Genomic DNA, 25,377 nt, shown 5'->3' on the forward strand with positions numbered 1-25,377 from the left:
CATGCACTGTGGCAGGGAGCAAACCCACAGCTAAGCACAGCAATAGCTTTTATGACCTGCGTGTAAAATTGCAAGTATGGGGAAGTGCCCCTCGCCCTGGCTCTCCCCCACCCCAGAGGCTGGAGGTTCTGCTTGGCTGGCTCTGATAACCACAGTGATGGTCTGCACTCTCACTCCCCTGAGCAGCACAGGGCTGCTGGAGGGTTACGGTTCCCAACAGCACATGAACACACGTGAGCCAGCACACGCCATGCTGAGACCAGGGAATGCAGTGCAACACAGGAGACAGCATGTGGGAGCATGCAGTGCCCTGATCCCCTGCCCTCCACTGTGTTCAGCTGTGTAAAGGCACTGCTGAGCACCAGCCCATTCCCATGGAGACACTGCAACAAGGAGAGAAGGCTGCCATTAAAATCAGCATTTACTGTCATCATAATCAGCAAAAACCCCAACATGTTTTATGCTCTCTAAACACTAGTTGGATGCTAAGAACAGAGGGAGAGAAAACAACCCCAGCTAGAGAGGGGTCACGCCAGCTGGGTGGGAGCCCCAGGAAGAACAGGGAGAGGGTTTTTGTCCTAAACAGCAGAAGTCAGCCAGTTTGGAAAAGGCTTGAAGCTGATTGCTGTCTTCCTTAGTGCATGTGTTTCCTACATAGCTTGTCCCCAACCCTTCCCCAGCAGAGCGGTGTGATGGGCTGGCAGCAGGGCCAGAGAAGACAGCGGTCCTCACTGGCATGGAAGCATGGGCATGGCTGCCACATGCATCCTTGGGCAGTAGATAAAGCCCCATGAGACTCCAGCTGCCCCAATCCTGCCCTGGTTTTGTCCACACATGCTGCTAGGAAGAAGAGCAGGGCTAACAGCTCTTCCTGGGCTGGGCCAGCCCTCCGCATGGAAGCCATATCCTCCGACCTGCCGTCCTCCTGGCTGCTGGAAGAGTCTCGGTGTGCTGGGCACATCACTTAGAAACTCCTCAGAAACCTAAGGCAAAAGAGAGATGGTCTCAGCTGTGTTGGCAGGGAGGGGAGGGCAGGGGTCCTCCCCTTTCCCAAAGGACTCCTGTGGAAAAGCACAGCCTAAACCTGTCATGGGATGGAGCGGTGGGTGGAGGCAGCCACAGGTCTGGCACTGGTGGCTCTGCCATCCCATGGACCCCTCTGCCCATTTAGGGGGTCTCTGAAATATGGCCCTGACATCAGGGAGCCAAACCAGCCTCTGTGCACAGGGCTTTGGCTGTAAGGAGAAACCTCTTCTTTCCCTGCTCAGTAAGTAGCCCACTGTGCACAGCTGCAAGCTCTGAGAATGCTGGAGAATGAGGTTTAAATGGGATTTAATGAAAATACCAGTGCCATCATGGCAGAGAGCACTGATGCCCTCCTTCTACCAGGGCATAAGGTACCTTCTGCCCCCTGGGAAGGACCATGGCATGGATGGCAGCAGCTATCCTACTGCAGCACAGCCTGGTGGGGTAGGCATGGGGGGTCTGCATTTCTCCAAGTGCCCACAACACTCAGGTGCTTTACTGGCTTTGAATCCCAAAGACTCATAATTTCCCTATTTTTTTAAACCCAATCTTATTTAACCTGGTATGGCAAGAGTTGCAGAATTACTCGATATTGATCAGAGAAAGGGTGGGCCATGGAGACAAGATCCATGTTGCTATGTGTGGCTTAGCAACATATAAATGTATTCAAACAGAATAATGAAATTATCGTGGGGAAACAAAGCAGCCATCACTTGAAGAGATGGAGGATGTGGAGGCCTCTTGGAGCTCTTGTTTGCCAAGACAAGGAAGACAGTACTTATTGTTTGTGCAAATATGTGAACCCCCCTGGCCATCCCCTGCTTACATAAAGGGTGTAATGAATCCGGGCAGTGGCTAGCTGCAGTGTGCAGCTTTGTACAGCTGGGCTGGAGCTCATTACTGCTGAAACGTGTGGCCTCTCTGAGTGAATTGAGTCCTTGCGGGGGGAGCCCTAACATTGGGGGTGGGGAGGTGGGGAGGGAGCCTGTGCCTGCCTCCAGGCCACAGCCACCCTGCCAAACTCCTCGTTTCTGTGGGTCTGAAACCGGCCCTGTATTTACCTGGATTTTATTTGCCTTCATCCTCACACGTGCTAACACACCAGTGGGAGCTCACCCACCTCCCTCCAGGGAATCACCGCTGCCTCTTGCACTTGGAGCCAGCAGGATGCCCATGGCTTTCACAAGAGCACGGCTGAGGTGGATCCCATCCCAGATCCAGCACAGCTTTCCTGCGAGACTGTGAGCCAGTCATCTAAGCCCTGAACCTCCCACCAGTGGCCAAGGTCCAGCACTCCCACTGCCCACCAGTTCTCCCTGCTGGACAGCAGGGCAGGGCTTCTCCTGGGTCTTTGCATGAGCTCCTGCTGCTGGTACATCACAATACTCATTAAAGCTGGCTGGAAATTTTCAGATTAAGATACCGGGGGAAAAATATGTCTCTTTTATGCCATTATTTGGGAGAAAACAAATAGGAGAAGAGAAGCAGTGTCTGTGTTGCAATGATTTGTCTCTTATTCACCATCAAGCACACAGGTTTATGGTTTGCTTCCCCTGGCAGCTGTTATCCCCAAGAGCTACACAGCACTTGGCTCTGTTGAGCAAGCTGTGAAGATGGGAGCCGGTGCAACACTGAGCTGCCCTGGGGTCTTCCAGGCATTACTACAGCTGGGCATTACTGCCTTTCATTATTTCTTTTAATGGCTGGAAGCACTTGTCTTTGAGCCCAGCGCCTCAGAGCAGCACAGCACAGCAAGCACCAGCGCTGTGCCGCACGCCAGCTTGCACATACACAAGTGTGCAGAGGAGTGCTCTTCTGGTTCAAGATCTTCTCGTTCACCCCAGGCTGAAGGACTGCCCAACCAAGGGCTCCCTTGCCCTGGGGCGTGCGAGGAGCTGCTCTCGGTGCGTGCAGAGAGGGTGGCTGTACACAGCACTGCCCTGCACCTCTGCCTGCTTATGGCCCTTGTGCATCAGTCGGTGTGTGAGGAGCCAGGCACCGAGCCCAGCCCAGCTTCCCAACCATCCTCTGGGCAAAACTAGGTTTAAAAGCAACCTGAGGTCTTACCTGAGAAAACAAAACCAAACTAAACAAGCCACCTCTTTGCACAGCTGGAGTTTAATTACAGATGTGGCTAGATGAAAATACGCAGGAGCAGGTGAGAGTGTGGGGGTACAGAGCACAAACGCATGTGCTGGGTGTAGGTCTTGCTGTCTCTGAGACCCCGCTCCTATGCCTGAAATGCCGCAGCACATTTAGTCCTGGATGCCACCATTTCTGCCTTGCTCATGTGTCCACTGCAGGGAGGAAAGCTGCAATGCTTCAGGGTGGCATCGTCTCGAAAATAGTCTAAGCATGCCCTGCTTAGACACTTAATGTGGAGCAAAATCAGAAACCTGCTAATGCACTGCCTTTGAGAAAAGAGAATGTAACAATGCAGGAAAAAATACTATCAATCCATCCCCAGTGCTCCTTCCCTGCACTGTTTGCTTGAGTGATCCCATCCAGAGACTGCTCTCAGACTGCTGGAAGTGCTCAGCCATGGTTGGTAAAAACATATAAAGCTAAAAGTGCTACAACCATGACCTGGAGGGACTGGTGACTTGCCCAAAGCCAGGCAGGGAAGCCAGGCAGGTAAGAGGGAGCTGAGGTTTGCCAGCCTCTCTCTCCCCAGCACTCAGGTCTGGAGCTTAGAAGGGATTTCTGATTTTAATTCTACCCACCTCCATAGTGACATTGGCCTTTCTACAACCTGAAACAGAAGAAGCTGAATGGCTGCTTTTAAGCTCATAAATCCAACCCTGTCTGAACACCCCACCTTCCCTGGCACTTCTAACACCCACCAGCTCTTTCTGCAGCAGCTGTTGGGCTAAAATACCCTGTAGCAGCAAAGAGCCGTTGCCACCCTTGAAAGCAGCCCAGGTCTTTCTGGGGAGAACCCAGACAAGTGACCTGAGATAGGCACCCTCTGTTGAGCCAGTGGTGCTGGGGCTTCCATACCCCTCCTCTTCCTCATCTCTTCAGGGGGACACAGATCTCCCAATGGCTTGGCCAGGACTGCACCCACCAAGTCAGTTTGGAAATAAAAGCAACCACAGAAACCACAGCTCACAAAAATGAGAGAAAATGATGTAGGCAAATGTTACCTGAGGATTTGAACGCTGTCAGCTCTACAGCCTGAAAGAGGGGAGAACTTCTGTTAGCAGAAAGTACAAATCTGATTGCTTGGCTGCTGGTAACCTCCCATCACACTCCCAGGGTCAGACAGGGCTCTCACATCACCCAGCTTCTGCATCACAAACTCCCTGCCACTGAGTCACGGCACAAGCTGGGAATGGAGCCTTCATCCCAGTCCCAAGGGGCAAGCACGGTGCAGAGTGTCCCTGGACACAGCTGGAGACCACTGGAAAATCCAGGAAAAGAGAACTTTCTCCCCCCATTCTGCGGTGGAAAGAGAGCACACAAGGCTGCACCATGCTAACCATCATTAACGGTTAAGTGAGGTGTGAAATTCCTGCTGCCAGCCCAACAGCAATAAATATCACCAAACAACATTTAAAAACCTGGAACACAAGAACATCTTGTCTGTGTTTGTATCTTCACTCGATCTGTGTTTTGTCATTTTAAGTGTTTTCAAACGTTTTTAAGTAGCATCTTCTCTTCATCCAAACTATTGTGCAGCTGCCAGTGACATTCTTAATTCACTGCTTCTCCAGCAAGTGCCATGACTCATTTAGCCAGGGAGCAGGAAAAACAGCACTGACTTAAATAAGGAACAGCACAGAAAGCAGCACCTCTCTGGGGGAGGGTAGCACCATCCAGGGCCTTTTGCTGCATCCACATGAGTTAGAAAGAAAACAAGTACATTAAAAATGCAATGCCTAAGCAGCAAAGATACAGCAAATACCTTGGTGACCCTCACATGGCGGAAAGTGCTTTCTATCTTTACCTGCTAGAAAATGCCAAGGCCTCGGCATTTAGGAGATCTGCTGCCTCCTAATGCTCTCTGCCTTAGGAAACTCGGCTAATCCCTTTGGCCCACGTCTCCTATCTGGTGCCAGGAGCTTACCCTGCTCCCAGTTTACACAGCCACCACCTGGCTGGCTGAGAAAAGCATCACCTACGAATGAATCGTGGTTGGTGTTCAGCACCAGGGTGGAACGGCAAAACCACAATATAAATCAAGAGAGATTAAAATATGGATTTTATTGAGTGGCTTCAAAACGATATGCCAGCTATAGAAGTATTATCTACTGGATAAATAAGAGCTGTCTATGTGACACAGGCTTTCAAAGGATAAATATTAGAGAGGGAGAGAGATCCTTCAGTGAGAGACTCATATGAAAGTAGTGTTGGATATTATTCCGAGGAAATTACAGCACTTGTATGTCAAGTGCACAGGGACTGATGATCATTTTAATAGTGGGAGATGGAAGTGGTATCACAGTAGTCAAATCTAATTTGTTCCCTGCTTTAGGCCATACCTCCCTGAGCTCTACATCACTCTGCTGCAAGCAGCACAACCCAGCCTGCCGCCCCTGGACAGACGTGACTTGCCCACTGCAGGGACAGCAAGCCCCTGCTGCCCAGTTTTAATTTGTTACCCCTGGGGAAAGTCTCCTGCCTTGATCTGTACCAGCCCCTGCTTGGTGCTTTACTGGCTCAAATTCATTGTCTCCTTCTGTTCGCCTGTGTCCCTGCTACAATCACCCTCCTGGTGTGGCAGCAGAGCTGGCTTCCCATCACCTCAGGGGTGAGGTCTTGCCTTGGAAATTGGCTGTTCTGGGGCCTCCTCCTCTTCTGCTTCCTACAAAACACATTCTCTCCCCTGTTGCCTGCCCCTGCCCCAGCCCATGTAATTGCCTCTGGCACCATCACAGCACAGCCAAGGCAAGTCACTGGCCAGGAGCTCCTGCCCACCAGCCCACCTTGCTCTCCATCTTACTCTCCTACAGAGATGGCGAACACTCAGTTGGCTTGACTACCAGGAGCAGCCACTATGGGCATGAAACACACACCTCAAATGCTTTAAGTGACTTAAATCAATATGCTACTAATTAAATCAATATGCTGTATTTTAATCAGAGGCTCCAGGATGAGCATCAAAACCTTTGCTTTGATCGGCAAGGCTGGCACTGAAGGAGAGCATGGATGCTGTGCTAACACCCTGCCTGGTCCCTCACCAGCACTCAGCAATTTCTCTACTGCCCTGGGACAGAGGGGCTCATTATTCACACAGGGTGGGTGGCTCATACAGCTTCTGGGACTTATTCAACATAAACCACTGGATTTGTGCCAGAACTGGTATCACTACTGGGTGTCCTGAGTCCCAGCTCCTCACTGGAACCACCAGGCACCACTCCTATGTAACCACTATGCTCTGTGCCTGGGTGAAGGTGGAAGAATAACAGAAGACGTTACATACCGGTCTCTCAGGTGACATAATTGATGAAATCCCCATGGGAATTTTGGCTCCAAAATTTCCTAGGGGGTGAAGCAGCACAATGAATTCTTTACCAAGAACTCCATGCTCTGTGTCCCCTATGTATCTCCCACTGAAGCAAAGGGTTTAACATGTTAACTGCATAATTGTACCCACAAACTGGTTGGAGCATGCAGCACCTTTTTGCACCCTGAAGCTAAACCCTCTATTTCCTAGGGTCACTTTTGCCTCCCCTTCTGCAGAAAATTCATTTTGAGACACTAACATGGACATGCACTAAAATTCAAGCCTTGGGAATAACATTTTACTGTGGTCTCCTCACACAGCCTGGGCCAACAGCAATGGCAACTCCCTTTACCTTTGTTGGTGATGTTCTTCACTGGAGGGTCTTTCTGCACAGGGCTCGACAAGGGGCTCTCAGCTACAGAAGGTTTCCCTGTCTCCCAGGAGGTCGTGTTTCTTGGACTTGATAAGTAGTTGATGGGATGAGAGCAGTTCTGTAATGACAGGGGAGAGAAACAGAACAATGAAAATTGCAAAATGGGTCTGCTAGATCCAGATCCAATTGTAAAGACTGATTTCATCTGCACTGTGGCCCCTGGGACTTTTGACTCCCACCCCCTCTGGTAGCTGCCTAGTGAGGGTAGATCATCTCTGGATCTGCATTGTCCAACAGGACTGCAAAGAAGTGAGACAAAAAAAAACCCATAAGACTTCTTTCCAACATCACCTCCTCAAAGCAGACCAAATGTATGTCTAGGGCTCTCCTCTGGTGGGTGCCTGATGGAGGAAGTGGGTAGCAGGGCTGCCTTGCAACTTACTGTGAATGAGAGTGCTTTCTTCTTGTCCTTCATCCTCTGGATGGCATTTCTCACCTGGAGCAGAGCAAGGACGTTAGAGAGGGCCACAGCAGCTCTAGCAGAGCAAGAGATCCTCCAGCAAGTCATGGAGAAAAAGCAACCACTGTTCCAGAAGCACAGCCAGGGCTATGCTGCCTGTTACAACTACCCCTTTGACTGCTAATAAACAGTTGCTGTGATGAGTGACTGAGCCCCAGGTAGGCACATCTCTTACCTCACTGTTATAGACTGCATAGACCAGGAATATGTACAGGCCCTGCAAAGGAGAGAGCACAGGAAGGTTAGAGGTGTATGGCTGGTTTGTGCTGCTTCATATGGGAGGAAATCAGTTTGATGAGCGCTAGAATGGTTAAAGACTGGGCTAAGGGGAAGAGGCACAGACAATGGGCACAGCACAGCGAGGGACAGGTAGGCAGGAAGGACCTTCCTTATAATCACACTTGAAACCAGGCTCTTCACAGGGAGTTCAATAGAGATGGTCCCTGCCCCAGCCCCTCTTCCTTCTCCTTTTCTCCCTTCAGATCTCAGAAGCAGAAACCACCAGGAATTAATTGCGGGGGAAACTGAAACCTGGGAAGCAAACCTCCCTTCCCACCAAGCACCGACCCCAGCGGGGCTTTTGCCAGCCTCCCACAGATCAAGAGCAGCATGATGCTGGGGACAGCTCCTCTGTCGCCTGCAGTGACCGACCACAGCGCCAAGAGGACCCTGTGACCCAGGTTCCATGGGGTATGGACCCAGAGGCTCCGCTCAGCCCCAGTCTGAACAATCCTTCCCTCCAGCACGGTCTCAGCCATCCTCTCCCTCCTTGCTGAACTGGTGCTGTTGGTGGCTCAGCACAGGGACCAGCGAGCAGTGATGTGCTCATCCACATCAAACGCTTGGTCCCACGTGCCCAGCTCCAGTGTGGGATGTGCTCAGGGAGAGTGCCCATGGCAGGGCCAGGGCGAGCATCGCCCAGAGGCCACAGCCTGGGGCTCATTACAACTCCAGACCAATGATTTTGGCCTTAAGGCAGCCCTATCGGGCCCACCAGATTTATGTTGTATCTGTGGGGTGTTTTGTTATCGCAGATAGATAAATCAGCTGCAGCAAGAGAAGCAATCCATCTTGTCCTCAGCGAGCCTCGCTCTTCATCTGCGGGCTCTTGGCAGGCACAGTGGTAGCAGTACCCTGGCACGGCGCCATGACCTGTCCTTCAGCCAGCACTGCTGGGCACTCCCCCAGACCAGATCTCTGCTCAGGCTGCCAAGGCAGGTCTCCCTTGACATAATCCCTCTGGATGAGCGCGGGGAGGGAGGGAGCAGGGCAGGGAACAGAGGAGGGAACAGAGGAGGCCCGGCTGCGGCGGAGGGCGGAAGTGGAGCTGCGGCTCAGGAGGAGGCCGCTCTCCCCACACGCCATCTTGTGCCGGAGCGGCCTGCAAGGCTCCGGACACCACAGCTCCTCGCTCATGGCGGGGCAGGCACTGCGTGGCCACAGGTGAGACCAGAGCGTGTGCCGAGACCCACAGAGCAGGATGGGTGCTCCTGCCTGGTGTCTGTCCGTCCAGCAACCAGGTCCTGCTGCGCTCTGCACACCCCATCCATCTCCATGCTGCGTGGGTGCAACACCGTCTCCTGTCCCCTCTCACCAGAGACAGGCAAGTGGCCCTGAGCCCCCCTCAGGACCGTCCTTTCAGCTCTACAAGTTCAGTTCAAGCTGACAGGTTTTACTATGCTGCTGCTCAACAGCGTTAGGTGCTGCCAGGGTGTTGGTGCTGCTGCCTCTGAAACCATGGGCTGGAGGGAAGATGCTGCCTCCTGCTCGCCAACCTGTGGGACAGCCATGGCAGGCACCTCCAGTGCAGCACCGCTCCCCTGCTGCTTTGCAGCCACCCGGCTCAATTCCTGCGTTGCCTGCCTGGAGAAGTTGTCATTTTGGTGTCGACGCACAGAGTAACCTTGAAGACAGGCTTTGCTTTCAGCAGATAAAGGGAGAGCAGTCAAACAAACAAACAAACAGCCACAGCAGCAAAACTTCCCTGCGCAACACTCGCGCATGAAGGAGTGCACAGGCCCTAAAGGAAATCCCAAGGCGATCCATAAGACGGTCAGCAAAGGGGCTGATATGGAACAGTTTTGTCCCTGCTTTCACTCAACTCCACAGCTTCCCACCAGCGTGTCTCCCGTGGGGTAGTCTGTAAATTGACCTGAACTTGGTAATGAAGGGACAGAGGCAAAAAGGCACTGTGCAGTCATGGGCAAACCCTCTACTTTCCATCCACGTAACAGCCACGGCTCCCACTGAGCTTTAGGAGAAAGAAGAACAAAAGCAGCAATAACTTCAAAAGCAAGGAAAGAAAACAAATCCCAATCCAGCAAACACCTTGGCTCCTATCTCACCCAAGGTGGACGTTGTCATGGTTTGTGACAGTCAGTCTCAGGAGGTGTATCATCCAGAGCACACATTTAGCAGTTTCAGGAGTTATTCCTTGTCTCTCAAAAACACCATATGCCCAGCATCCACGTCATGACAGCCAGCATCCTGCAGCCCCTCTGCTGGCACCAGCCATGAATCAAAGGCTGAGTGAGCCGTGAAGGATGTAGGCTGCGCACTGACATTGTCAGGCCACAGTCAAGGGGTATCAGCAGTCACTGGACCAGGGAACTTATCATGGGATTTCACAGAATCATAGAATGGTTTGGGTTGGAAGAGGCCTTAAAGGCCACCTAGTTCCAACAGCCCTGCAATGTTTATACAGCACAAACACTGAAGCAAGGCAGAGAAACACTGTGCTGGCCACTGTGCTCTGATTTGTTCCCCTGGCCTGAGGATTGTTTTTTTGTTTGAATGAAAATATCTGGTGCTGTTCTCAGCTCTGCTCACCCCATCTCTTCACAACACCGAGCCTGGAGGTCTCTTCTACTCGGTAACCTAAGCATGACATAAGGAGGCAAGGAGAACTGATGCTATATTTAATTACAGTTAGGAAAGGCCTCCTGCCACTCTTCTGATATCCTTACTAGTGGAGATGTGGAGAGGCAGCCCTTGTCTGGCCTTGGAACAGCCCCATCTGAGAGCTGACGGATGTGCGTGAGCAGCACCCGGCTGCTGGACTGGCGCCTGGAGCAACCACCCATCTCGTGCACGTGGTGATAGCGCCGGCATTTTACCCTTGGAGAGCGGGGCCAGTGCTACACTGGAACTGGCCAAGTATTCCAGAGGAAAGCACTGCAAACTGCTGCCCCGTAAGTGAAAGCTGCAGATGCCAATTACTACTGAATCCAAAGGAAAAAGGGAGATGGGATCTTTGGATCCAAATGGTTTGAAAGGGTAGTACCTATTTGCTCTCTGGACTTGAACCCATGGAGTAGGGTTTGTCCTTAAGCACTGGGCAAGATATAACTGCGAATATCCAGTGCCAAGGGACAGGACTGGCCGTGTGGGTACCCGCAGGAATTATTTGTGCTGGCATAGTGGAGCCCCAGGGGTTGGACTGAATCCATGCGTGTTCCCCGAGGCTGGCTCCCTGCTGCCAGTAACTGCCTGCCTGCAGAGAGCTCCATCGTTCCCTTGGACCATGCTTTGCGGCACGTCAGGAGCAATGTTCAGTGCTTCTCTAGCTCCATCTACAGCTGCTTTCTCTCTTCCAGCAAGAGGCCTGATGCTCTGCATCGCAGGTGGCAAGCACATGTTCTGGGACACTTTGTCACTTAGTTTCAGATATCCTAAGATCCTGGGAACAGTCCTAGCTCAGTGCAGAATGGAGCACTCCTAGCTGCTGTGACTAATACAATTTGCTTTGCTCTCTTAACCACATACAGGCTGGCTGAAGTTTTAAACTCTTTTTATGAAATCAGTAAACTCAGAAGCATATATTAAGTGCTGCTTTACACACCAGGGTTACTTTGTGCCCTCTGGAGATCCCTATTACTACTAGCATATTAACAACATGACTCTGAAGTATGGCAGCCACAGCCGTGGCCCTGGAGAATGCCAAGACAAGCAAATAGTCTTACAAATGTAACCAGTTAGTGGCTGCCTAAAGAAGAACGAAGAGGCTGAAGGAGATAAGATGATGTCCCCAAGGTCTTTCAAGTCAGAGCTACAAGAAGGACACACAATTCTAGCTTCTCTGTGCGATGCTCTGATCACCAGCCCTCCTTGCAATCTGTTCCACCTAACACTCCTGCATCCCATCAAATTCCAGTTCAGCTTTCACTGGGCACTGGAAGCATCCCTGGGGAGCAGCTGGATGGATGCAGACAACACGGACTTTAGAGGTAAAGATTTTCAGTCCTTGATTCTTAATTCCTTTTCTCTCATCTCCCTGCAATAAAGCCGGCCTCCCAGCAAAGGGAAGGTGGCTCTGCCTGTACAGTGCTTGGGCCACAACCTCTAAGTATGTCTGAACATGAACCAGGTGGAAAACAGTCATCCCAGAACACACACCATCTAAGCAGCAATGAAGCAAGCTATGGCTGGATGTGACTTTTGAGACACTTTCCATGAACAGCCCTATTCTAACAGTGGTGATGCTGGCATACACAGCCCATCCCCTGCAGGAATGAGCCTCATTTCACTGATGCAAATAGCAGGTAGGGTGTCTACCCTGTTAAACTGGACAGCTACCATTTTAGTTATCCAGTAAATGACTAAATCAAAACTCTAATGATGTTCCCTACAAGCATATTAGCTTGCAAGTGTTGTTTTGAAACCATGTTAATGTCAGAAAATCTAATATGAAGATTTGAATGGAAAGCTGTGGTACCAGTAGGACATTCCAGAGACTGCTGCTGGAAGGCCATTAGATGAACAAGGTCTCCAGAGCTGTATTTTGAATCTTGGGAGCATCAGCTTAGCTTCCTTGGACAAAACAGCACAGCAGCTTGGGAAAGCTGGGCTGGACTTCAGAGCTGACAAATGTCCCTGACTATTAGGACAGGTAAAGTACAGTGAAGCACAAGAAACTGCAGATATGTGCTTGTGTGTACACACTCACAGATGTGAGTATGTGGGAGGTACACATGAGGTGCAGGGCTCACCTGGAGGGAGTTCAGCACGATGAAGACATAGGCCCAAATGACACTGAGGTGGACAAGGACACCACACACCCAGGTCAGCCCCAGCACAGGCAGCAGCACCAGGATGGGCTTGGCTGTGGCCCTGTCAGGAAGAAGAGCTCAGGGTTACCTGGACACATTTCAAAGCACCCACTTCCCAGCCAGCAGCTCTCAGGGGGGTCTTGGTTGTGGACACATCCCCGAGCCCAGAGTGTCCTGCTAGAGTGACTGCCAAACCCTGGCTAGCTCTGAAAACCCTGCCGAGTGTCTCACCATGATCTGCCTGGGGCATCTGCACTAGGTTATACAGAGCACTGAGCAAATCTGCCCTGAAGGAGCTGCATGGGTTTAGGAGCATCCTGGCCTTTATCTTGGGGTTTAGAAGAAACTGTCCTTGTCTCCATGCTGGCGACGGCTCTCTTCTCCCACCAAGTGCCTTTCAGATGATGTGTCCACTAAAAGGCACCCAAGATGGTAGCTATGGAACAAATTCCTTTGCAAATAAAATTAATTAAGAGGGGAAAAACCAAACATTTCGGCTCCCAGCCTCCAGTGTGCCAGCCTTGCTCTTTATTTATCACTGAGAGTTAGCAAAAAGGGAGCTCTTTGACGTCATCAGCCATGAGAAAACAGCTATTTTGCCCCAAATCGTTGCTGCAAGGAGGTCTTCTGTATTTGTTTTACTAGTCTATGGATGTCACCCTGCCCTCCAGCAATGCCCTATCTTTGTGATTCTGTAAATTTGGGAAAATTTATTTATGATAGAGGGGAACAATGTGTGTCTAGCAGGGGTATCCGGCGCCAGCTAACAACAATAAAGATCCACAGAGGATGATAAAGAAATGACTCAAGCAGCAGTTTTTTAGAGGTCTCCCTACATTGACTGATTACAGAAGTTCACATTGCCCCTTTCCCCATGGATGGAATCCCCAACAGCATTACTTCCAATCCACCAAGTCCCAGACTGACACGGAAAATGCTTTTTATAATGGCAAATAGCCAAAACCCCTGCACTCTCTACAACTGTCATCCTTCTGTGGGGCACACACAAGTGCTAAAGATGGGATAGGTTTGAGACAAAGTCAGTTATGACCCCATCAAATTGCAATGTCCTGTGAAGTGGAGAGGAGCTGCTTCTGCAGCTCAGAATTCTTTAAAATTCCATGGAATCTGGGCACTGAGTTGGGCTCCCGAGTTCCTTGAAACACCCCAAGCTGCCACTTCAATTCCTTACAGTGATGTTTTACCAGACGTCTGCATGCCCACCAGTAAGCTGCTTAGCAGCATGGTGAGCTGGTGTTAGGGGAGGAGAAGACAGCTTGGCAGTGACTTGCATTCCCACACATGCTGTCACCCATTCAGACAATTGGGTATGCTCACACTGACCATTCCCAGACCCAAAGTGCTGCTCCTGGTGATGACAACATGCCCAGGGTAGCTTTGATTTCAGTAATTCCACTATTTCATACCCAGAGAAACCACACTCGGGAAAACCAGCCCTTTTCCTGCTCACCATATCTGTATTCCAATCTGGTTCTCCAGGCTACTGTTGGGTGTCAGCATCTTCGATCTCCTGCGAGCACTGGACACGGTCACCATCACCACCCGGAACAGCACAAACGTGTTCACCTGACAGAGGAAGAGCACTGGACCGGGTTACCTTCTGTAATCTTAAATCCAATGGGGTAAGGCTTTTTTGCTGGAACTCAATAACTAAGTGTCATAACTTGGGGAGAAATGTATCACTGCTAAGAAAGCAGTGAACAAAATACTTCATAAAGCTATCCACAAACGTATGAACTCTAGAAAACTTATCTTTAAACTTCTCCTACAGAACGTCTTCCTTGTTAAGTGTCTATTCCGGACCCCTTAAACATGGCACTTTTTTCTGCCACTGTGTTGTTGTATAATGATACTGACAGTACTTCAAGGCCATAGATGTTCCCATATAAAAATCAGACCTTCAGTTAGGGCAGTGTCACAGTCAAACTACACATTTATCTACATTCCTAATTTAACAGCTAATACAAGAACTGGTCAGCAAAGTTTTCTTAAAACATGTTTTTCCTATCAAAAAGCTGCTTTGGCTAAAGGGATTTATTTATATTGTGAAAGCATACATAAAATAAAATTTTTCTTGTAAAAGCAGCAGGCACAATGTGAGCATTGCCCTAGCTACAGAAGTGCTGACACCCCTGACTCTGCAGTGCTTTCCTAAAACCAGACATGAAGGAATCACACCTTCCCGGCAGGTTTTGGCACTTACAGCCAGGATGAAGAGAACAGGGCCAACAAAGGCCCAGATGACGTTGGTCTGAACGTTCAGCCAGCAGTGGGTGTCTGCCACATACTTGTCAAAGGAAGTTGCAAGGGTCACAGCCACGACAACGACTGGAAAGCCTGCAGAAAAAAAGCACAAATTGAACCAAGGAAAAGCGGAGCTGACCCATGTCAGCTGTGCTCTAGACAATTGCTTCAACCCCCCCCCGACCAGACATGCTCCAGCATGAGCCAGCTTAGCCTCTGAAACCCCATGAGCAACATCAATTTACTGCAGCTGAAATCGGTCCCGGCTCTGCAAGACCAGATTTATATGCTGTCAGCATCATTCTCCTAGGTATAAAGCATTCCAAGTCCTGAGTCCCGATCAAAGCAATTTACTCTTCAGATTGCTTTTTTAACAAAATGGACAATCAAAGACATAAAACAATCCAAAATACTTGAACCAGTTGCCCAATGTCCAACTAGGTGTGTGTTTTGCAAGGAGCACTGACATGAAGAGGCTTCTCTTTAATACGAAACTCAGTTTATTCAAATAAATTCTATGTCCCTCAGGGGCTTGCTCAGAATAAAGGGCGCTTAGTCAGGAACATATTTATATTTTAATTACTATCAGAGAGTAGTAAGGCTCTCCAAGAACAAGAACTTACCATTACCCTCCTCCTCCATTTTTTTGTATTGAACACTTGGATTTAGAAAAATAACAGAAATGTTTTTAACTTATATATTCTAATACTTGCACTTTGACACATAAACATACAGCCTCTTCAGAGCAGCAGCACACAGCTCTCATACTGAATCAAATCAAATATTTGGGAATCTATCCTTCCTACTGAAACTTTTGCTAGACAAAAAATGGACACATTTTTCTGAGCACCCTATGCAAAGGAACCTGTAGATACCCCAGCCTGTCACATAGTAGAACTTCATTCTCTTGTCTTCACTCATGTTGACTGCTACCACTTTGCTCCAGAGGAGAAGCCCCTCTACCAGCATCCATGAAAAGGCTGCCATGAAGAAGAGGTGAAGGAAGGCAGTGATCATGAAACACATCACCTGGAGAGAAGAGAAATCACATGCTGTTTCAGGAGAAGATGGAGTCCTCTGAGAGCTTCTGAGTGTGTATGGTCAGGAGGAAAAAGCAAGTTATGTGTAGAAATGTGTTTAAACATCCACAAGCACCAGGAAGAGTTATTGAATGATTAATGAAACATTAATAAGAGTGATCACACTTTTGTTTGCTCTGACAATAATGCTTGATCAGGCCTGGTCCTGCTGGCTCAACAGGACACTTTCTGGCGAGCTTACCTGGTTGGTCTTGGCCAGTTCACTGAACATGAGCAGAGCTTCTGCTGCAGCTAATGCAAAGATCAGGTTCTTGTGCACGGTTGTTCGTTCACTCTTGGGGACACTGAGCAAGAAGAGAGGAAGCCCTCAAATGCAGTCACAGGAAAGGATGCAAAAAGAGTCTTTGCTCCATTTATTTTATAAAAATTAACCCTAGAAGAGCATCTTGTATGGTAACATTATTTGTTATTGCTGAAAGTCTTCCCACAGACACTCAGGTGTGTGCACAGCTCATACAAGCATCTCCACAGAAACAACCAGCACTGCACCGCCTTTGTAGCCAATGACCACTGCTCCCCTCCCTGCCCTCTGCTACCAGCAAAGGGTATCTTGTTTGTCTACTTGTTCTGAAGCAAAGTATAAAAGAATACAGGGAAGGCTACGAGTGTCTAGACTTTTCTTACCCAACTGCCAAGAATAATACGAAGGTAACTATCAAAGCACAGAAAGAAACTCCACATCCAATAAAAGTCAAGGTCTGCAGTGTGAGTTCCTCCTTGGTGGTCCTCTGCTCCAATCATGAAACAACAGAAGACACAAAATCCACACAAATCAACCACAGACTGCTCCCAGTTTGGCATCCACCCCACAGAACAGCACAGAAAGGCTCCTGGCTTACCTGCATATTGTACACCTGCAGCAGGACAGCAAAATTTGTGGTGTGGTTGCAAAAACAGGCAGTAGAGTCCGGGAGAGACGTCAGCACAGAGCAGCCAGCTGTGGACCACATCCCACCAGCATCTGGGCTAACGCAGCAAAAAAAAACCAGGGAAAACACATGGAAATTACCATTCACTTCATCAGAAAGCTAAGGTATTGAGGAAATTCCATTCTCCCAGAAGCAGCAGAGTTGAAAGGAGGATATCGGAGACATATTTTCATATGGACTTTCCTTTGGCTCATCCTGTCTCAGCAGCTTTGCCTTATTCAGGAGTCATACACAAGAAAATAGGCCTAGTGTCAACATGTACGTTAAAACCCCTGTCAGTGCTGCCCCTCTGAACCTGCTCCAGTACCAAGAGAAGAGCAAATTCAGAGCAGGGCTAGTGGAACGGTTTGTGCAGTGACCAGCTGCTTCCACAAGCACCCTCTTCCCATCTTCCTCAAACCGATCCATGCCTGTTACAAGACTGGGACTCAAATGAGGTTTGTTTGCACTTGAGTGACTTAGTTACCAATCCATGATATATCACAGTTTCAGTGCTCACTGCGGTGACATTCAGCAAAAAAAAACATCTCAGTGCCAAGCAGTATTTATGAGGCTGGGAGTCCTGCATATCTGTTGGGCTGTATATCTTGGACCAACCCTTCTTTGTTGCAGGCAACAATCGTAATTAATTAGGGCTTTCCATTTTAGTTGCATATACCTCAGTAAAGGTCACTTGCTTGTGAGTGACTTTTCCAAGGGAAATCTTCCCAGGAAAGTGCTCTAATCCAGCAGATAAAGGATGCCAGCATGCAAAGCAGGAGAAGAATTACAGATCCCTACTCTTACCATTACATTTATATTATGTTTGGGTTTCCAGGTGAAATAAAAGCTCATATATCTGGTGACCTGAACTGAAACAAGGCACCTGAGGCTGAAGTTCCAGAAGGCACAGATGGGCCCCACTGGTGTATTGGACAAGTCCTGCAGGCAGAGAGGGAGAAGAAGAGATTACATATCCATACACATACACAGATTGATGCAGTTCACTCAATAGGCTGCAACAAGGTCTGTCAGCACAGGGAAAACACCTCCCCAGAGAAATGTGAGTCAAGGTGAGAGACCTGGGCATGGGACACCCCTAAGTCCAAGATCTCTGGGGGCTGTGAGCCAAGGCTGGGCACAGCCTATCATGTCAGGGTGTGGCATTAGAAGCAGAGCCCCTGCTCAGGGTACCTGGACACGGTGCTGCAGACGGTAGCGCACAGACGTGCTGATCTCCTGGTAGTCACTAAGCAGAGCAGCGGAGATCACAGCAGTGCCCACAGCAGTGCTCAGGTACCTGTCAGGGGAAGCACAGGACCAGGAACCAGAAAACAGGGTCTCCTATTATACACATAAGACAGCTGGAGAGATCCCGAGCCACTTCTGGAGTGCTTCCGTGCTACCAGCAAAGGGCCTGGGCACAGGGCAGAAAGTACCTCAGATTACCTGGCAAACAGAAACCACCACCAGTCCCCCCATAACTGCAGATGAGGAACTGGAGCATCTCAAGCGGCTGGCAGCTGAGCAGCACAGTGGCTGAGCCTGAGGTCCGGGAAGGAGCAGTGCTGGATGTGCGAGCTGCCATCCCCACCTAGTGTCCAGAGAGCTCCGTGGAGAGCTCCAGGGCTTTGGGAGCGACTGTTCAGAGGCATCCCGGCTCCCAAAGCTTCGGCCCCAGCAGGAGGGGACCCTGCAGCAGCCCCACAGCTTCTGACCCCAGCCCACCCCAACAGAGCAAACAACTTCAAGGGGACAAGAGTCATGCAGCAGAGATACGGTGCATTTCAGACTTGGAAATGAACTCTCCAGTGGTGCTAAGAGGAATGCAAGGAGGGAGGTTGTGTTTCACTCACTTCTGTCCTCCATCAGAGGCAGCCGTGTCCTGCAAGACAGCAGTGCTGACAGTGCCGGACAGACAGCGCTGCAGGGAGCTGTAGCCAAACCACATGTTCTTCACCACAACTCTGTGGAGACCTGGGGGTACAGAGTGTTGCAGGACAGGTACAGGCACACAGAACAGCTCTGAGCAGTCCACACTGCAGCACCACTGCTCTAATCTTGACTGTTCTTGCCATTAAGGAAGATGCAGAATTGGCAAGGTGAGACCCAGGGAAGCATGGTCATCATAACCCACCTCTGGCTTTCAGTCTTTGCATTTCTTCTGCAGGAACTTCAATGAGATCGTGACTGTCTTTCTCAGGGGTCTGGACCAGGTATGCCTCACTGCTCAACTGCCTGCCCAGCTCCAGCTTCCTGACCTCCATCCCTATGGAGGGGCAAAATCAGATACTGATCCAAGGTTCAGCCTTCTGCAGAGCTGCTGCTACAGGATATTACCGCAAGGACACAAGGACCCAGTCAAGACTCACAGCAGTAGCAGACAGCTCTCTTTCAGTGCAAACCGTGGCTTAAGTTTGTCTCCTGACTTGGACGGGGAACCAGACAGGATGACTAAGCTGGGTCTTGGTAAGATGCCCTCCCTCAGTTTTGCCAGTGCTACTCACCAACATTCCCATGCTGGACCGTGATCTTTGTCCTCCCTGCTGTCAGTAGTGGAGCCAAGAGTGACACCATTCTGTCACAGAGCTCAACAACAGCCATGGGCCCTCTGATAACCTGCAAACACAGAGGGAGCAATGAAAATCAGCACTTGCATTGCCAGCTCACACTTCCCACAGCTCACAAGAGCTTTCTTAAATGCTTGGGAGAAAAAGCAATGTTCGAGGTGAAGGCTTTTGGTTTGCCTTTCCTTTGATTTCTTCACTAAAGGATGTTCCCAGTTCCTTCAGCAAGGAGACAAGCACTGCCCCTGTAGTACATAAACTCACCCCCTTTCTCCGTCAGCAGATATATCTGCTGCACCATCTACACTGGGCCAGAGTGGGTTCTATGCCACTATCGAGAAGCTGTGAGTAATTGTGACCACAGAGACCTAAGCAACTCTAAGCGATGAAGTAAACTGAACTATTCAGCATCCTTTCATCTCTGGAGGTCCCTGGCTTGGTTCCTGGAGCATTGGCCAAACCAGATGCTGCCACACATTTCCCAGAGTCAGGTGGAGAATGCAGATCATACAACAGACACAAAAGACCCATGTGAGATGGGAAGAAACTAATAGGAAAAATCCTGACGGGGGTGGGATGATGGAAATCCCCCACACAAAGCCTGACAGTGTTTTGAAGAGCGTGGGGGCTGATGACAAATAGCTCCTTGGCAGCCCACCCACAGAAAATACAACAAACCATAAAGTGAAGGGCACTGCCGTGCCGGAGGGAGCAGGATGTGGGAGCAAGGAATCTAAAAAGCACTGAGAATCTGCAAACTGTGTAATCCTGTAAATCCAGGCCTCACAGAATACCAGGTCTGAAGGGACCTCAAGGATTATCTGGTCTCTTGAAGAGAGCCAAGACAACCACTGGAGGAGTTCGCAAGGAAGGCACCACTTGACTGCACTTGTTTGCAGAAGAACTTGTTTGCACCTCCAGCAAATGTGACAACAGTAAGGCATCTGGTCCTTATCTGAGCTGGCAAAGAGGCTCCATGCCCATCTTTGCAGCATTTTCACAAGCTCCAGAATACAGCCAGAAAGACTACATGCAAGGCTGTCCATTCAAGGACAGGTTCCTAGCTTGTGGTCATACAGCAGGCCAAGGAGCTGCACACACAAGATGAACAGCTGTGGTACACAGCAGCCAGACTGCTGATGACACCATTACCTGGCTGACTGATGACCATGTTTCAATATTCTGCTCTTCCAAGATTAACTCAGTCACTTCCACATAATACTGGCCCAGCTGCTCCAACATCTTCAGCTCTTCTCCCTCCTGGATTTCCACATCAGAAACTTGCTTTAATAATTGAAGCACTGAAAGAAGGTCAGATGACTCCAGCACGGGTGTCTCTTCTTCCTTCAGAACTGTTGCCAAGACATCAAGAGCACCAAGAGCAACAGAGAGGTTCATGTCTTGGACATCACTTGTAAAGATGCTCTCAGGAATCTGCCATGAAAAAGATGTTTCAGTTCAGTGCAGAGCCCTGATTCTGCCTGATCATCAGCTATGCCTTGGGAATACCCTGCATGCCCTCACTGGTGTGAGGACACTAGCCTGGCCAACTGGGCATATCATAGGAGATCTGCCTTGACATTTTGAACTCTCTTGTCCAGTCTGTCACCCTCAGTGAGATGAGTCAACTCAAAGCAATACTTCGTTTGCTTGATCACAGCACAAGCTACATCTGTATTGGTCACACTGCTGGCAAAGTGACCTCAAACACCCATAGGTGCCAGCAAGGCCACCCCAACAGCTCCTGCCTGCTCCTGGTGTCAGCTGCCACTGCTGGGGCTCAGGACTCACCACAGTTCTCTCTGCAAGCGTGTTCACACGGCTGACAAGTGAATGGCTGGATTCTAGATGAGCTTTTTTCAGCTGCCAGTATGCATCTGAGAATAAAACATAACCATTGCTGTGGTGTCTAGCAGCGTGGTTATCACATGCCATGTTCAAAGCCTGGTCCTCATGTGGTGGGTAAATCTGCAGGACACTCAGGACAAGGAGACTTCACAGCTCTATTTTATTTCTAGTACAAGATCCCCCAAACAGACTGCCTCCTCCCCATGTCCCCCTGGCCCATGAGTCTGGAGATGCTGGGATTGGGAGGCATTGTACAGCACTGCATCCAGAAACCACGTAAATGTGTATAACCACGGCTTAGCTGGAGAACAGCAAAGTAATCTGTCAGAGTGCTTGCAACTGAAGCAGTGTCACAGCTACAGCAGGTTTTGCATGCAATCTCTTCAGAGCAGAAACAAGGCCTTCCCATCACTGCCCATCATCCTACCTAGGACCTCCAGAAATGAATGCTGTGGAAGTAATGAATAAATAAGAAATAGATGCTGTACCCTTTCTGTAGAGACAGATAAAAGGCAAAGTCTGCAAACAAGACGTGTAACTGAATCCATTGCTTCCAACTTCAAAAACTCGGCATTCTTCAACAGGCCCTGTGGAAACACAAAGAGAAAGCCCAGGTTCCCCAGAGACACACCATCCCCAGGACATCTGAGCAGTTGTCTTTGCTAGGGCCAGTGCAGGGGTCTTCAATGACCAAGGGTTCAGTGATGACTGTGCTTCTAAGTACGATTTGTAAACTGCCCAGCCCAGCTCTGAATGTGCTTCTGCTTTCCTTCCCAAAGGAGAAAGTTCCACAAACTGCACCAAATTCCCTCTCCAAGGATGGGCCTGGCTTCTCAGACTATCCCTGCATGCTGAACCCCTCTGCAGAAGGGAGCTGAAGCAGTGAGGGTAATAAGATCTACCTGGGCAAAGAAACTGTGCAGTCACTTCCTGAACGGTGCTTTCAATCTCCAGAGTGTTTGAGCTCCACCGAAATACAAGGTCTTGATCCACCACCCAGCACGACCGAACCTTCTCAATCTGCTCCATGCTGAGGACTTTCTGCCAGATGTGCAAGTCAGTGATGTTCCCACTGAAGGACTCTTTCTCCTTGAAGCTGCCTCCCAGGGAATCTTGATCTTGCCCAATAATGAAAGTCCCCTGGCCATAGATGGCCTGGGGGGCAGACCCCACAGCACACAAACCACTGGCAGATGCTCTTCTTTTACCATCGGCATAGATGGCCCAGGTCCCATTCTCCTGCTGCCAGGTCACACAGAAGTGATGCCACTGTGCGTCAGCACGGAACACAGGCAGATATGGGGAATGGTGCTCGTGGACTATGAGAGCAAATCGAACAAATCCTTCCTCATCAACAAAGCCACGGAGCTGGAACTCATTAATAAAAGCCGGCACAGCATAGGAGAAGATTGTAGCAATCTCCTGGGTCCTGGTGTCCCACTGGAGGTGGGCGCAGGCTGTGACAGCAGGCAGGGCTGGGAAGTCAGAGAGCACCTTCACGTATTTTGTGTCTGTTTTGTCTCCAAACACCAGGACTGGTACAATGTGGTTCCCTAGAAAGAGATAGTTCAGCCAGCATAAAAGAAGAAGCATGTGCTAAAGCCTGATCATCTTCCACTGTGATGAAGCCATCATTTTCATTTGCCTCCTACTCAAGAATTCATGGACCCTGCAGGCAAAGACATTCTGCAAGTATAGAGCAAGGCTTCTGTTTCCCCCGTACCTGGAGGGGATCAGGAAGTCAGGCAAGCTGAGATTGAATCATTTCAGCGAGTGTAATTTCCAGACACATAAGTTTCTAGCCAATAGGATTGCAGAAAGTGAATATGGAAGGAAGCACATGCTCCTTAGCATCCCAAATAAGATGTCTGAGGCATCTGCCCTGTGGTGCCTTGCTGCTGATGAATGCCCGTTCTCCTGGCCCTGTCTCTAGTATTGCTCTGCAGGACCTGCAGGTCACAAATAGTGAGGCTGAGCACAGCTAGACCTGCTTTAGAGGGGATGGTACAGGAAGGCAGAGCAGAGGAGCCCCATTGTAACTCCGTTCTGAGGCAATGCATTAAAATATTTTGTCAGTGACCAGGATGTGCTGGAATCACCGTTGTTCATATTGCCAGGTCCAGATTGTGGCTAGAGGTCCTGGGTGGTACCACAATGACAGTAAAAACTGAGTGGCAAATTTTTCCAGTCAGAATAAAAAAGACCAAGCAGTGAACATGTCCAAATAGTCCAAGCTCACTTATACTCACGTCTCCGTTTTGGCTTGTGAAGGACACCATCTCTTTCATTTAGCCAGACAGAGCCTCTGATGTGGTGGGAATGCAGCAGTTTGCTAAAGGAAGCTTGCTCACTGCCTTGGGGTTCAACATGCAGCTGAGCAAAGCGCTGTTCGCAGTATCTGTCTGCATGCCACCAGTCTAAAGCAGTGGCCACATATTCATACATGTGTCTTGAGGTCTCAATCGTGACAGGAGCAAAACCTGGAGAAAGACACACAATACAGAGAAGCAGAAAGCATTTCCAACCCAATTCTGTGACATGCAATACAAGGTCAGTCTCTTGCAGTATCCCCAAGCATTTAGAAATGCTGCCTGGTCAATCCTGGAGGGGCTGAAGACACCAGCTCATTTCCGCATCCAGCCGTCGGGATGTTCAGTGGGCACAGTGTGATAGAAAATTCCAGGCTACTGGAGTCCTTTACATTGGCCCTAAAATGAGGGACATTTGTGAAGCTGCTTACAAACTGAATTACTGGCCTTTGGCAGGGGCTGGGCACACTTCAGCGGGACACACAAAACAATGCAAAGCTCAGCCCAAGCTAAAACCTCACTGTAATACCCCCAGGGATCGCCCTCAGGGTAGCTGGTTCCAAGCACCTATGTACAAGGAAATGTCTTCATTTTAGCCCCATTTCACAGCTCCTACCAGCTTCTGCATTTGCAGATGCAATTTACAAGCATAAAATAATGTGTTTGCAGTTGCAGTGGCACAAAGACTAGCAGCTGAGCAGTACTTACCTAATTTTAGACACTAATTTCATGGTTAGCCAAGCAAATATTTAGCTCTGTAAATACAATTTCAGGCACAAAACCAGGTATCAGAAAAAGTTTATAGTTTATTTACTTCTGTTTCTGCTGCTGGACACCTTTTAATGTGTTGCTTCTCTGTGCTGAATATTGCTTGTAAAAACGTGCCAAAGTGCTGATAAAAACACTAACCTTTAGAAGTCTGATTCCTGGCAAGGGCTGCAAAGGCGAAGAGACTCCTGGACAGGCTACCGACCTGTTGGAGAGAATGTTTTGTAACATTCATGTAAAGCATTACTATTATCTCAAATACTAAATTAAGTTACAGTAAGACTCACCAGAAAGCTGAAGAACCAAGAATCAGGTCTCAAGTCTCTCCTAAACATGCTGACCAGCTGGAAAGCTTTCACCCTTTGCTAGGATAAACAAAATATTAGTTGAGATGCATTGCAGAGACAGAAGCATTCTGTAGAAAGCCAGTTCTCAGACAAGGCTGCTTTCCTTGAAATGTTTTGAATCAAAATAGAGAAAGCTACTCTGAAATCCTATCAAAATATTGGATCTTATTAAAATAATTCTCAGTTCTTCTTAAAGAACTCAAGGTCTCAGTTTAACATTTGTTTCCAGGATACGGAATATTAATCATAAAACATACAGATGTGTGATATTAATGGACAGGCGAGTTAGCAGAGCTTCTTTATCTGCATTAACTAAATAAAAAAGCCATTATAAATTGCACTGTTAAACAGTGTCACGTCACCAGCAGCTTTTCTCATTTCTTTTAAAGCCTGCAGGAACACAGCACCAGCACAGAACCTGCACACCAGTAAACGTCTATGAGCAGCACTTGAACACACAGCCCAGTTCCACGGAGCTGTCCTGGAGAGCTGCCCAATGCTGGGACTCTGCCGCTGCACCACCTCTGCTCCGGTGGAAGGAAACCCTGAGCGTGTGGCTGTATAACATCCAGTAAAGTCATAGGTAAGGGTCCATAAAGACACAAACATGGAAACTGGCAATGTGATCTCCAGTGCAAACAAGTCCGAAAGCTGTGTCTCTGCACCGACACTGCCGGCAGTGAGTAATCTCCTTGCTTGCAATGGGGCTCTCCTGTGTGCACACTAAAAGCACAATTAAGGACTTCACTGCTAAGGGACTACGGAGATCAGTTCTGCAGCCTGGACTCGGTGTTTGCAACCTGTCTTCCCGAGTTCAGTCAGCAGCGACTTTATAAACACTAAACACAG

At 49.2% G+C, this 25,377-nt stretch overlaps 1 protein-coding gene across 2 annotated transcripts; it reads right to left on the reverse strand.

The window, feature by feature from the left end:
- Positions 1-617: 617 nt before the first annotated feature.
- On the reverse strand, positions 618-24,542 carry ADGRD2 (adhesion G protein-coupled receptor D2). Of its 2 annotated transcripts, none has more exons than XM_057408986.1 (25): positions 24,469-24,542; positions 24,323-24,386; positions 23,354-23,584; positions 22,007-22,657; positions 21,593-21,691; positions 21,048-21,133; positions 20,409-20,690; positions 19,197-19,308; positions 18,827-18,958; positions 18,546-18,666; positions 17,884-17,989; positions 17,576-17,631; positions 16,621-16,747; positions 16,406-16,509; positions 15,963-16,065; positions 15,557-15,710; positions 14,641-14,774; positions 13,888-14,003; positions 12,357-12,477; positions 7,544-7,585; positions 7,291-7,344; positions 6,828-6,966; positions 6,452-6,510; positions 4,173-4,203; positions 618-983 (listed from the first exon to the last, which is right to left on the reverse strand). In XM_057408986.1, exons 1-25 carry the CDS (start codon positions 24,514-24,516, stop codon positions 976-978), a joined length of 3,180 nt encoding a protein of 1,059 aa, XP_057264969.1. In that variant the 5' UTR covers positions 24,517-24,542; the 3' UTR covers positions 618-975. The 2 variants fall into 2 exon arrangements, with proteins under 2 accessions (XP_057264969.1, XP_057264968.1); XM_057408985.1 differs by lacking the exon at positions 618-983 and adding an exon at positions 3,127-3,397.
- Positions 24,543-25,377: the final 835 nt, after the last annotated feature.

Source organism: Pezoporus wallicus, unplaced genomic scaffold, assembly GCF_028554395.1.
Source record: "Pezoporus wallicus isolate ANWC-B61680 ecotype Strahan unplaced genomic scaffold, APGP_CSIRO_Pwel_v1 contig_8341, whole genome shotgun sequence".
In the NCBI taxonomy this organism is placed as follows: Eukaryota; Metazoa; Chordata; class Aves; order Psittaciformes; family Psittacidae; genus Pezoporus; species Pezoporus wallicus.

Bases quoted from the DNA above. Each gene is read 5' to 3' on its own strand.
- ADGRD2 (XM_057408985.1), bottom strand. From the start codon at position 24,516: ATGTTTAGGAGAGACTTGAGACCTGATTCTTGGTTCTTCAGCTTTCTG. The intron at 6,511-6,827 runs GTAAAGGGAGTT...TTCACCCCCTAG, and splicing joins GAAGAACATCACCAACAAAG to GAAATTTTGGAGCCAAAATT. The intron at 3,398-4,172 runs GTAACATTTGCC...CTCCACATTAAG, and splicing joins GACAGCGTTCAAATCCTCAG to TGTCTAAGCAGGGCATGCTT.